This window comes from Theobroma cacao, chromosome 9, assembly GCF_000208745.1.
Source record: "Theobroma cacao cultivar B97-61/B2 chromosome 9, Criollo_cocoa_genome_V2, whole genome shotgun sequence".
Taxonomy (NCBI): domain Eukaryota; kingdom Viridiplantae; phylum Streptophyta; class Magnoliopsida; order Malvales; family Malvaceae; genus Theobroma; species Theobroma cacao.
This window is the reverse complement of record NC_030858.1, coordinates 6,666,073-6,679,521: the sequence shown is the minus strand read 5'-3', so window position 1 is coordinate 6,679,521 and position 13,449 is coordinate 6,666,073. Positions and strand designations below refer to the sequence as shown.

The following is a 13,449-nucleotide window of genomic DNA, read 5'->3' as shown; positions in this document are numbered from 1 at the left end:
TGATTTGTGAACCTAATGACTTTCGCTTGATTGATGACGCAACTCCACTTGCCACAATTTCTTTGATTATGTGAAAGCATCAGGTAATTCCACTCTGTCTAAATCCAGGAGAAAGCAAATTTCAAAGACAAGTCAGGCTCAGGGTTTACTCTTCCGGACTTGGGATCATCATTATTTTCATTTTTCAAGACTTTAGGTATGACTAAGGCTTTTCTTCCTGATTCTTCAGTCTTCAAATTGGTCATCAGTACAGAATTTATGAAATCATCGCCCAGTTGCAACTAATTGACAAAGGGAAACATGGAACACGAGATTGGTGGTTATAACAAGAAAGCTAAATTTTCACACTGTAATATGAAAACCACACTCTTTTTCGTTATATCCTCTTTCTTTCAGACCAGTACATTGCAGAAACACAAGGGAATGCTCAGCGAAAGTGATGTGGTTCACTGCAAAAGAATTTCTATCTGAAAGAAAAATACGATGAACACAAAAGTTAAAAGTTGAAGAGACCTGCCCTCCATTTTTGATCATAGAACTCAAAAATCCTAAGATGCAATAATAAGGTGCAGCAAGCATCATCGAGGCAGGGTCGACATTTCAATGTAAAATCACTGACTGATAAAAGACAATCAGCTGTATCATCATTGGCATCGACAGGGCAAAACGTTGTCATGAGAAGCAAAGACAGAACGATAAACAAAACTTCAGCCTATAACTGATGCTGCCAACTATCCATCTTCTAGATTGTAAGTCTTTATGTAAGTCAGTACTGTCTTTATACCAGAAAGCTTAATCTGTACGGAAAAATTCATTTTGTGGCCTAAATGTCTCAATCATGATATGAGGGTACACAACCAAACCAGCCATAAACAGTGTGAACTGCAGATAAACAAAATAGTGAAAATTAGACAGTTTCCACAAGTATAATATCAGTCAAGTGAAACAACAAAATAAGTGCGGTGATATGTACCAGAAGAGGAAGGGTCAAGAAACCCCAGATCGGCCACAGAGCAAAGCAGAGCCTGTATTAAAAATATTAGCAAAACTTGAAAAGAAAGTACATATGCCACCCAACAAATATATGAAGAAATAACACAATTGTTTCCCTTACAAGCAAAAGGAGACAAGTCCAAGCAAGGTAATAATTGGCAAAGCTGATATGCTTAATAATTCCCACTTTTCATCAAACCTCCTTACACTCCATGCCAACATACTCGTATAAAAGAAGATGGCAATATTCAATCCAATCCCTACCAAGCCAAGGTACAAAGGCATTCTGCACACATATTAAATGACATAAGATGGGAGACATATAAGCTGAATCACACCCATGAACAACTACACAATATGTCAATGCTGAGCTGTGAGCAACTACAAACTGAATATGAAATAAAAAATCATTACTGCAAACTACAAATCGAGAAAATGTTGCAAGTTGCAAATTATAACTAAAAGGATGATTGTGATTGTTCAGAAGAATCATGTTATCACAAAATTTACCTAAAACATAAAGGGTTCTGATGTTTGCTACATTACAGAGAATTCATACATTGTATGTTAGATAAAATTAAGAAGATGCTCAAATCACTGAGTTTTGATTCACAGCCAGAGGAGATATCTGGATAGATGTTAAGAGCGTGGAACAAGGTGAAAACAGTCTCATCATCACTCCAATTTAACATTAAAATGTCCAGGAGAAAAGAACAAAGATAAGGAAAAATACTACTCTAATTCAAAGGGGGTAAAGATGCTACCAGTAAATTTTCCATTGGTCATGATATCATTGAAGAAGTCGCAACAAGAAAGAAAAGTAAATTGCATTACTTGCACAAGGTCAATAATTTAAGATCCCAATTCCTAACAAGCCCATCATCTCCATTATGTTAGCAATTGATTATTAATCATGGTGGTACTTTCTTGATAGAAAAACTGAATGAGGCTTGAAGCATAACTTTTAAAACGCAATTGACGGAACTCAAAGAGACAATTGTGTATTAAATTCAAAGGTTCCCACAAGTAGGCTGTTAGTCACTATGTAGGATCGAACTTCACTTTTTTAGCAATGTAGTCAACATGTCTACATATCTAGCAAACATAATGTGAAAGCCATGTGAAGGACTTAAAATGCATGATCCTGCATGATCACATCATTCAGACATTTGATTCTCTGATCTCGAAAGATAAAAATTTAGTTTATATCATGATCTATAATCAGGTTCTGTGCCATAATAGATTGTACAGAATGATTGATACTAGTAAATTCAACTTAGTCGGAACATGAAAACTAGCTAGATAAAACTATTTTGCCTTTTAGTTTGTCTTGTGTCATATCCATTATAAAGTCCCAGGTTAAAAGAAGTGCCTCATCACATGAGAGGAAAGTACATGATAAATAGGAAAACACACCAAACACATGATATTTCTTCATCATCTCGCAATTATCAACCAAAAGCCTTCATCCTGAAGACATAGTATAGGAAACAGTGTGACATATATGATAAAATCTTAATCATGAAAACTACATAAAATAAACCAAACACTACTCATGTGCACTAAAATACTCAATAAGCAAATTCAATTAGCTAATAATCAGGGATACATTTCTTCCATTCTCTTGTAAAAATATGCTTGTTCATAAAGTGCTTGGTTTCATCACTTTGGTGCACATGCAAAAACGAATTCAAACATACACACAGTCACCTGCTCACATACATGAAGAAAAGAAGAAATTAGAAGATTAGAGATTACAGGTTTCCTACTGACCATAAAGTATTCATATTAATCAGTTTTTTCCCCTATAAAATTTAAAACAAACATTATCCCAAAAGGTAAAGTTTTTTTAAACAATTTTTTTTTGCACATTTAAATAAATCCACAAAAAAATCTAATATCTTTATCCACAACAGAGTAGCCTCTTTTTCTGAGCTGCTCCATCCCGTGTTGTGTACATAAGTTCCCATATATGCTAAAATTGAATGAGCAGATGTTCGGCACACAAACAATCATTCAGCAACCCAAAAGATTGATATCAAAATAGAGCTAACACCAAAGTGCAAAGCGGCACTTGAAATGGATACTTGGAGCTCTGGAACAGCAATGTAGTTCCACTTTGTTGTCCACCAATTTAGAGGTTCAAGCACTACTTGCATTTCAGCTACAATTTGCAAATGGCTCCGGAGCACTTTGACTTCTGAACCAATTGAAAGCAGCATTTCCAATAATCTCAGGAGCCCTTAGGAATTTTTGTTTTTAACTAGGTTCTCCCATTTCAGTTACAATTTTAATTAGCTCCAAGGCACTTTGTCATTGAAGCATCCAAAGCAAAGAGAATAAAGAGACTTGTCAAGGGCCATAACAAGTTTTCAGATACCATAATTATATAGAACAGGATACTAGCAACTATTCGACAGCCAAAAAACAACATTCAAGAATAAGCACTTAACTAACAACTAAATCTCATAAATCATACATAAAACGCAAAATTTGAGTACTCTAAACCACACAAAGTATAAAATTCAATCCAGTCACTTACCTTCTAATTCGCTCATCGTGCCACAATAGATATATCAAATTGGAGTGTCTATCACCAAAGTAGATAATGAACAATGCTGAACCAACCCAAAGCACATTCTCCAGAATCTCAGTCCACGTCCTACTTCTCGGAGTTGCCGGTGACAAAGGATGTAGCCTTGAGCAGGCGTCATCCTCGAGGTCCTCATTGCCTGATGCATAGCCTTGACTATGCCTTTGCCTCATATATCCACCACCACCTGGTGTCCCACCTGACATTTTTTACACCCTCTGACACAACACGAACTCCCTCAAAAAAGAGAAAAAAAAAATCAATCTTTCAAAGAACTGTTAAAAAAACCCGCTTCCTGGAATGAAATTTCCACAAAGAATCAAGTAAAATTTCGTACTTTTTACTGTTAAACCCTACTCCAATGTCAAAATCACAACTTTTTGAATCAAAACTCTAAGGAAATTGAATTTAAAAACTCAACAAAAATCAATGAAAAATGAAAACCCAGAGGGAAAATGAAATTACTCAAGGAACCCAGCTAGCAAATTTCAATTTTTATCATCTAATAGAATTCAATAAAAAATCTTTAAAAAATTTTGAAAAATGAAGAGTGTCACTACAAACCCATCTACAAGCCCCACAAAATCTCCAAAACCCAGATACAGATTCAGCTTCTCCTCGATACCCACGTAATAGTTTCCCTGATTCTGGTCATCAATGCCAAAGATTTTTTATAAATAAAATACCAAAAAAATCTGCCAAAAATTGGTTTAATAAATGATACCCAAATGGGTAGTTTAGTCTTTTGGTGTTTTCAGTTCCCTGCTAGAAAGAAACTTGTTCGTTAAACTATGTGTCGTTTTATGGGTGACGACGAAGAGGATCTGTCTCAAACGGAATAAAAGGAGATGAAACGGTGAAGTCATGAAGTGATACGTTTCCTGTTCTTCGAAGAAAGAATGTGTTCATATTTTTCTTTTTTGGGGCTGGGGCGGGGGGCGTGGTGGGGAACTTCTATAAATTTTTTACCTTTTTGGAAATTATATTTTGGTTTTAGCTAAGAGTTATCATTTTTATAATAATAAATCTTAACCTGGTGGTTAACATAAAATGGAGTCAATGATGATCGCTGATCTTTGGTCACGTAAGGGTGATATTTGATCACGTGGCGAGAGGTGATTGGTGGGAATGTTGAATGTCAATGGTTTTGTTTCTTTTGCTTTGACTTTCTTACATCATGGGAAAGAAAGGAAGGTCTTTTTGTGTTTTAGTTTAGATGCTAGATTGAAAAGCAAGAATGGTGGGGGGTGGGGGGATGCTTGGCCGCCACTTCATTAAAGATAAGCATATGATTATCTTCCAATTCCAGCTGCCTAAAGTAAAGGGCATGTTGCTTTTTCAAACTGAGCTGGAACGGGTGGACAATTGGATAAGATCGATAACCTGTCATTCAAAAGTTGCAAAATCCGTTAAGAATTTGGGGAAGTTGGGATATAGGTGCAAAGGCACATGCTATTTCAATCATTTCTAAATTTGCACTTCATTTCTTCTCCAATTCTTGTCAAGCGTAGAAAAATGAAATACGAGAAGAAAAAAGGTTTCTGTATTACATGTGCATAAAGTCAAATTTAATCCTTATAAGCGAAGAATAAGTGAAAGATATAAACAGATTAATGAATAAAAAGAACAGCAAACCTGAAGTCACCCATCGTTTTCATATAACAGAAATGTGAAGTCAGGACTCCGGAGAACTTCCCAGGGAGGTTGCTTGGACATGAAGGCTCGTTCTGACAATTCTGATGCCACCTCTGGCCAACTCTTCTTTGTTTGTTGTTTGAAATGAAAGTGACATTTTCTCTTTGGGTCAACAATTAACGAAATGAAAGCGATCTAACCTGGCCTTCTTCGTCCAAACCTGTAACCTTAAACCAGCTCTAACCTGTGACAGTCAATGAGTAAAACACTCCATTCCTAATTCCCAATAGCTGGCCAGAAAGATACAAGCAACGCGTAGCGAGACACAAACAGGGTGTGGACGCTAGATGAGTTGGAGAAGAGAAACAAATATGAACAAATCTTCCGAGGATAGTTGAAAGATGCTACACTAGAAAGGATACTGCTGATTTTGGATTGCACACTGATTGAACACTAACCAGTTCATCATCGTCACCATCAACAACAATCATCAATTCTTATCCAGCTGCCCATTTACAACAATCCATGCAATTAGTAAAATTTTTTAAGTCATCTATTAGTAAAGAGAACCAAAGAGTGAAATTACTTTCATGATCATACAGGAACTAATATTACAAGTAATGTTGATTTGCGTATAGGAACCACTTGAACGGGATGAAATGTAGAAGAAACTTATGCAGGCTCAATGGTTTCCACCTCCACCGCACAAGCTAACCAAGTCCATTAATGTTGAGTATAACACGTCCAAAGATAAATGCCCCAAAAACTTTCTATACTCGGATGCACCATCAGACATGTCCATTTGAAGTTTCCAATCCTCTGCAAATCCATCTTCCATCACTAACCACCAAGAGATGCAGCCTTGAATGTCTTCTGGGTCCACATGGGCCACCAGGCTAACAGTCTCCCCCTGTTCTAGCTCAAAAGTCAAGCACAGAAAATCACGATTTGTTTTTATTCCCACCATGAGAGCTTCCTCATGAAGCCAACGAATAACTTGGCTTGCAACCTGTAGCCAGAGTCAGACGTGTCAATCACATGGAAGGACTATACCAGTAAAATACCTAAACAAGCAAATACATGCATCTTCTGATCACACCTCAAGAAGAATGTGAGTAAACAAGATTGAACAGCAGCATACAGCCTACACTAAACTCGCCAAATAACAAAAGTTAAATAGACAAATTCACAGTTACTTAGTGATTATGCAACAACAACCTATTTTAATGTCAATAACTAAAATTTTTATCTGCTAGGAGATAAAAATGGGTGCTAGCGGGTAGAAAATGGAAGATAAAAATCATTGTTTCCATTGCTTGGTAGGAGAGAGCTCAGAAAAAAGCAAACATGAGAAATAGGGCCATATTTCTCACTGAGAAAAAGGTAAACATCTTTTCCTTTCACATTTCACTTTCTCCTCATGCTTCTCTATCATCCCTGCTTCCTCTTTAAGCAAAGGCACCTCTTTCTCCACATTAATATCTAATCACTTCAGTTTAGGTAAAAACTCTCAGGGTAATCACATGATTGGTGCTCACACAACCAAGTAGGTTGAGGAATTTGCACTACCCTCTTTAACTTTCTAAGCATAAATTATGCCATCCTTGTCTTGATTCTGATAATTTAAAATCTTCAGCTTTGCAGAACCAGAACTTCTGTACCACCAAGGTTCAGCAGACGTTTCCATTAAGGTATAGCTTCCACACCATATTTCAAATTTGCTCAAATTACAAAGGTATTCTCTCAACCATAACTCAGTAAAGTAACTATGACTAAAGATTCATTTCAGCCTCTCAGCACAGGAAAAGTAATGATTTATACTATGCAAAACAGAGAGTACATTTAGACATTTTCAAAATGATAGTAGAATACATGTATTTCAAATATATCTATAATTCTATGTCAGTGCTGAGGAGCAATCATTTTAATCTTATTATTCCAATATTAGGTCGTTTGGCAGCCTCATTGCTTTAAATGTATATCAGATATCAAATGAGATGCAGATCGTATCAGCAGGACAATCTATTTAGAACTTCATAACCTGTTTCCCAATAAATCGACAGTCTTAAGATTGTAGCAATCCTAGAAACTGACAATAGCAACCTACCTGCTGCAGTATTATAACAGGAAGATCAGCCAAGTCACAGTCATATTTGTTTACAGAACATATGTCCTCAGAACTTCTTTTGAACAGTCCGACAACATTAGGAGCACCTTCCCCTTCAACATTGATACGGTCATCATTCACCACCACCTTGGTACGAAATTGTGATTTTATAGCATCCTTCATGTTCTGGAAGTCTGATTTTTGGGATTGGGACTCCACATGAAGAATGGACTGAGGAACTTTCATAAAGATTGTCCAGGAAGATGTCCGAGAATGCCAAGTAGGATGGGTCATCAAATGGAGATATGGGACCCTACAAACCTACAGATATCATGGAAAGTCATAGTAAAAAGTAAGAACAATGGAATCTAAAGAAAACTAGTCACTAATCCATGTCAAATGATTAATAGGGAAAATACCACATTTTCCAGCTTCATAAGAACTCTGTTCGAAAAAATTCTATGAGCCAGAGACAGACTGAAATGACCAAGAAGACCAGATCCAACCTTTCCTGATTGACCAGATACTCGAGTACCAGATGAATTTGGTCTATCCTTCCCTTTTATGAATGCATGTTCATGAACAATTTGCTGTAGATATATTTCACAACTGATACGATTAGGGAAACCCCATTTCTTTTCAGTAATATCATGTTTTCCTTCTCCTGATTTCACATCATCAAATGAATCCAAAGATACAATTGCAGACTCCAAATTCTGGGCATTGGCAGTGTCAACAGCCTGATCATCGCCCTTACTAGATGGCACAAGTGATATGAACAGAGAGGTTCCTTGACCTATGCTCAATTGTAGATAATTTTCTCGTATTCCAGTTACATTGACTCCAGCAGATTGGTTGAATGCTTCACGATTCACCATATCAAACACCTGAACCAAAGAAACATAATTATAGTAAACAAATAAAAGCATATTAAGTCATAAAAGGGCTAAGAGAAAGCAAAATCTACCTGATCATTAAAGATTGATTGATGAACTTCCCGAAGGAGCAAATGTGTTTCTTTAACACTCTCATCATCACTCATTGATTCTTTCTGAGAGTCTCTTGTGGTCTGATCAACTGAGCCATGAGTCTTAATCTTACTTGATTCTTTTGGGATATCAGCAGAATGCACACCAAGAAAACCAAAATGAAGAGAGTGACATGAATTTGAAGGTAAGTTGATAGCCAGCATTCCAGCTGAATCATGTTCAATATGAATGACAGATAGAGAGGAAGGACGAGAAATTGTTGCTGAATCATATAATGAATTATCAAAAAGATCAATAGTGAAGCCTTCGTTGCTGGAAGACGGAGCTGCCACTCGTTGCCGTTTAACTTTCCAATTTTGCTGCAATCTATCCGCTTGTTAGGAAATAAGAAAAATGGAGTATGTAAACGAACTAGGCTTGCACAATATCAATCGCACAAATGAGCTTATAGAATAATGAGTCAAGAAGATGGAATATCATAGCATCAACATTTCAAATAAATATTCTTTTACATGAATGCAGAGGGATACCTTATTAGAGCACCATAAAATCTTGCTTCCCTAGCAATCTGCTGTTCCAAAGCTTTGGCAGACTGTTTGAAGTATTTACCCAGATGCTGCAATATAGAAGTAAAATTCAACAGGAAATCACAAAATTGTTTCAATAAATACCTAGACAAATAGGCATATTTTCAATGAAAAGGGTAATTACAACCCCATATGTTATACAACTCAAACTTAAATTGAACAGAGAGTTGAGAGCATCACTTCTATTTCCCAGAAGAAAAAGGAGAAGAATACCCGGTAACATTGTAGCTTGGTTGCAGCAGATACAGCAAGATCAGACAGGACCTCATTAGGCAATGGTTTTGGCCTTGTCATGCCAGCCACTGTTACAGCATCATTAGCTTCCACCTTTAACAAAAAAGAATAAAAATTTGATTTAAATGACTTCTCATATAACATTCAAAAACGCAGCACTATACATTTTTGAACTCACTATATCAAGGAAACGGAAACACAACTGGACAAAGAAGCTAAACAAAACTTCACCTATAGCTTTTGAATTCACTAACAAAAAAGAAATGTTTCCTACAACCCTGTTTACCTTCAGAGCTCAAGCATTCAAGCCCAACAACAATGATGCCGCAATACAGGACACCAAGTTTCAACTGTGATGATTCTCATTTTTTACTTGAGAAGAAAAAAAAAGTTTAAAAAATTGAAACAAGGCCAGATAATGGCATTAAATTCAATCAAGTAAAATTTATATAATCATACACAATGTCTAGTTGCCTTACTAACTTATTGCTTGCGTTTCAATACAAAAGCAAAAGCAGACTACAAACTCGAAATATTAAAAATGCATGTTTTTACTTTGTATCCAGCAATTATTCTTAACCTAATCTTTCATTTAATTATTTACTCTTTTTCAGTCAAATGTAATTCTACTTTTGAGAATTTACAGGAGTAAGCAACAAAAGCAACAACGAAAGAAAACCTCAGTAAACCACCAATAGCTACGGAATTTACCGTGTTGATAAGGTCTATGATAACGGAGAGCTCCTGGTGAGCCAATTGGAGATTCTCAACCATGCTCTGCCACTGCCACGTTGCGGTAGCATCTTTGGAGTTCTTCTTCTTCTGCTTCTTCTTCCTCTCCCTTTCTTCGTCAGTTTCCAACGCCCACGCGAAGTCTATTCGTCGTATCAGCGACACTCGCTTCTCGTCGTAGCTTAACTCGCTACACAACACAACATTTAAAAAAAGAAACACCATCAGCACGCAGCGGAAAGTATATGAAGAAGGAATTTTATCAGAAAGAAAAGCTTACTGAGGGTATCGTTCGACGCCGTTTTCTTCGATGGCATCGAGGGCTCTAACGGGGAGCTTATCCAGGGAGATTTCTAGGTTTCCGTCCATTTTTTTCCCGGAAAATCTGAGGGAAAATGTTTGAATCGAGCCCTAGAAGAAAGCGTTGGGAGTTCAGTGTTACAGAGATTAAGAAGTGAAAAGTCCGTTTTGTCCATGGGATTTCAGGATTGAACGATGGATAGGGCCTTTTGTTGAAGTTGGAGAATAGAAGGGGAAGGCCCAGTAGGGAAGCAGGCTTAGGCTTATTTAATTTGTGTTTTTAACCCAAACCCAATTAACCAAGAAAGGAGAATGTTACATTTAGAAATAATTAAAAAAAGGGCATAAATAACATAACCTAATTTTCAAAAAAAAAATTTAAGGTTAAATTTAAAAATTTAATTTAGAAATTTTGATTTCAACTAGTAGATTAAAATATATGAAATAAATTTATTTCTCATTATATATAAAATTTACGAAAACATTCACATAAAATTAAAAAAAGTGTATTACATTCAAATTTGAGTAATATTTTATACGACTAATCAAATTTACGTTGAAAAACCGTGTCATACTAATTTTGTGATGTTGTTGATATAATTTCACCATCTAGAAGAACACCATTTGAACGTAATTAAATCATAATTCCACTAATTTTTTTTATCCATCATTTTCAGGAGGAGAAGCAGTGTAAGCATGGAAGGCCACGGGGTATGTCATTTGAAAAAGTTTGTTGTTCCCATTTGCATATTATATTTTCATTCTCTTTCATGTTTTTAATAAATCCAAGCGCATAGCAGAGTTTTTCCATGGTTAGAGGGTGAAATTTTGAATAAAAGTTTAGGTCTAACCGGCCGGGTTATATGCAAAATGCTTTTTATATATTCTGTTCACAGTGCACAGCTCGAAGTACAACTTTTTAGTGGACGTGATTTTGATCATACTTAACAAAGATTGACAATGTTTGAAAAATGAAACATGTTGCAGACCTGATATAGACAGCATTTGAAAATCATAGATATGCCTGCTTCCGGATGGCTGCCTGCCACGTTAATTTCCATGACGTTTTGGTTTCTGAATTCAATTTCTTTCTCAACAACTACGTACTTTGAACTGATCAGTTTCGGTAAAATGTTTTCTAGAAGTGATCCATGGACATACGGCATTGCCCTATTGAACATTGACTTTCTAACCCATTTTTTCATTTTTACTGATCAACAGAACCGTGAGAAGGCTTTGGCCATAAGCCAAGAATCCTACTCGTGACCTGTGCCTAGTTTTGGCCTCCAGCAGGAAGTTAGCATATTGCACAATCGGTGATGCAAATATGTTGAAATGGCAGTGATTTTAAAGGACCACACTGATAAGTCCGCAAAGATTGGCGTTGGAGCAGACTTTGAACAGCTTGAAACCAGTCATCACGAAAACTCTTGGTAGCTGCAGTGCAGTAGGCAAACACTACTCTCTCATGTTTGTAGGAAGACTATTCTTAGCAGACTCCAAAAATCATGTACCTACCCCCAAAAAGATGGTTGAATTAGTTAATTACTTGTACTAGTATTTTGTGCCTCTCTCTCCGTTGCCCTCCCCGATTTAATTTTCCTGCTCTCCTCGGCGACTTCTTTTATATATAGCGAGCTGAATTCAGCTTTCAATTATGTATATAATAGAAAGTAGCCATTGTTACTTTCTTCAATCAATAAAGTTAGGATATAGGAGACATCCTTAATTAGTTAAAAACTATTACTTCTCTCTAATTGTTGGGAGATCTATACAAGGAATTTAGGTTTTGGTTATAACCTCTTAAATGTAATAAGATCAAAGTTGAAAAAAAAAATCACATAAGATTGGCAAATATTAACAATAATATTCATTCTAACTCAGCATTATGCAGACAGAACATAGTTTTGTTTTCCCAAAAGTTGATGGCTTCGATATAAAACTTTGGGTTAGGAAAGTCAAGGATTATTGTGTGTATCTAAAGACATATACAGTGAAAAACATAACATGAAAGTAGAAAGTATTAGTAAAATTGTTTGGCATCAGCTCAATGAACACTAGTTCACTTTATAACATTCAAAAGGGAGATCAATTTGAAGTTTTCTTTTGATGTTTGTCATTAGATATGGAATATTTAGGCACTGTCTGTTTTCTTTTTTACTGTTATTTCTTATTTTTATTGTTGAACGGTTTTTATGTTTGGTATTCTTTAAAATGACCCTCCACCTTATTAATAAAAAAGATTTTTATTGATTGAGAAAAAAAATGTAATATATAAATTTAGATATTTTTTGACATTTCCAAAAAAAAATTGTAATCATATATATAACATACTTTTTTGCTATTTCTTTATACCTAAAGGTGTTTAAAACATTTTATAATAATTAAACTTTGTTACACCTGTGTTATGGATAGATGTATCTTCAAAACATATAACATGCCTTTAGTGCACTGCATGACACGGATTTTTAATATACAATAATGTTATTTTTTTAATCACATTACCCTAAATGTATTTTAAATGTCTAAATTATAAAAATATCGTTAAAAATTAAGAAAACTAACATATCAAAAAATTGAGAAAAACAAAAGAATATTGGTTCTCTTACTTTGAAAACTTCTAACCCTTTAATATATTCTATTCAATCTAAGATGATTTTTTAATTAACTTTAAAGAAAAAAAAATTAATTAAAAAAGTAAAAGTATTTTCCTTTAAAAGATTTAAAAGTTATTGTATATTTTAATAATTAGTTTATCAGCATTTCAATTAAAAATATTTTTTCTGAATAAAGTTTAATTTTTGTGTAAAGAATTAATAAAAAATCAATGGAATAATAATGAAAGTGTAATCGATTGCCTTGGGTAGAGGTAACCTCTAAGCTTTTAGCAAACTAGGTGGTACATACCTATAGCATCCATAAACATGAGATAGGAAAATACATATAAAAAATTTATAGAAAGGATATAGTAAAAATAATTTAAATCTCGATAGATTATGATTTATATACATATTAGATACATAATTGTAATGTATTCTAAATTATTATATTAAAAATAATAGTTTAAATTTCCTTAACCATCATTTTGTGGTATTATTCTATTTTAATTGCTTTTTTCAATATTTTTATATGTGTTGCTTAGTTATATTTATAAGAATGGTATCAATGACAATATTATTACACCATTATTCTTAATTAAACATTTTAAATGGAGTAAGGTACGGTGAATTTCTTGTGACAGTATAATATATCAAAAATATCTTGTAGAGGCGTTTTATA

At 34.9% G+C, this 13,449-nt stretch overlaps 2 protein-coding genes across 3 annotated transcripts; both read right to left on the bottom strand.

Moving 5' to 3' along the window:
• Positions 340 to 4,564, bottom strand: LOC18588732. The gene is made up of 4 exons (XM_007013334.2): positions 3,536 to 4,564; positions 1,115 to 1,279; positions 974 to 1,025; positions 340 to 882 (listed from the first exon to the last, which is right to left on the bottom strand). Exons 1-4 carry the CDS (start codon positions 3,790 to 3,792, stop codon positions 793 to 795), a joined length of 564 nt encoding a protein of 187 aa, XP_007013396.1. The 5' UTR covers positions 3,793 to 4,564; the 3' UTR covers positions 340 to 792.
• LOC18588731 (mediator of RNA polymerase II transcription subunit 17) lies at positions 5,629 to 10,337 on the bottom strand. Of its 2 annotated transcripts, XM_007013329.2 has the most exons (8): positions 10,151 to 10,337; positions 9,850 to 10,060; positions 9,118 to 9,231; positions 8,848 to 8,933; positions 8,296 to 8,683; positions 7,748 to 8,215; positions 7,329 to 7,649; positions 5,629 to 6,230 (listed from the first exon to the last, which is right to left on the bottom strand). In XM_007013329.2, the coding sequence occupies exons 1-8, from the start codon at positions 10,237 to 10,239 to the stop codon at positions 5,904 to 5,906; spliced, it is 2,004 nt and encodes a 667-aa protein (XP_007013391.2). In that variant the 5' UTR covers positions 10,240 to 10,337; the 3' UTR covers positions 5,629 to 5,903. The 2 variants fall into 2 exon arrangements, with proteins under 2 accessions (XP_007013391.2, XP_007013393.1); XM_007013331.2 differs by lacking the exons at positions 9,850 to 10,060; positions 10,151 to 10,337 and adding an exon at positions 9,425 to 9,514.

Bases quoted from the DNA above. Each gene is read 5' to 3' on its own strand.
- LOC18588732 (XM_007013334.2), bottom strand. From the start codon at position 3,792: ATGTCAGGTGGGACACCAGGTGGTGGTGGATATATGAGGCAAAGGCAT. The intron at 1,280-3,535 runs GTAAGTGACTGG...ATATGTGTGCAG, and splicing joins CACGATGAGCGAATTAGAAG to AATGCCTTTGTACCTTGGCT. The intron at 883-973 runs GTACATATCACC...GTTTATCTGCAG, and splicing joins TCTTGACCCTTCCTCTTCTG to TTCACACTGTTTATGGCTGG.
- LOC18588731 (XM_007013329.2), bottom strand. From the start codon at position 10,239: ATGGACGGAAACCTAGAAATCTCCCTGGATAAGCTCCCCGTTAGAGCC. The intron at 9,232-9,849 runs GTAAATTCCGTA...TTTTTGTTAAAG, and splicing joins TCATAGACCTTATCAACACG to GTGGAAGCTAATGATGCTGT. The intron at 8,684-8,847 runs GTATCCCTCTGC...ACAAGCGGATAG, and splicing joins TTTTATGGTGCTCTAATAAG to ATTGCAGCAAAATTGGAAAG.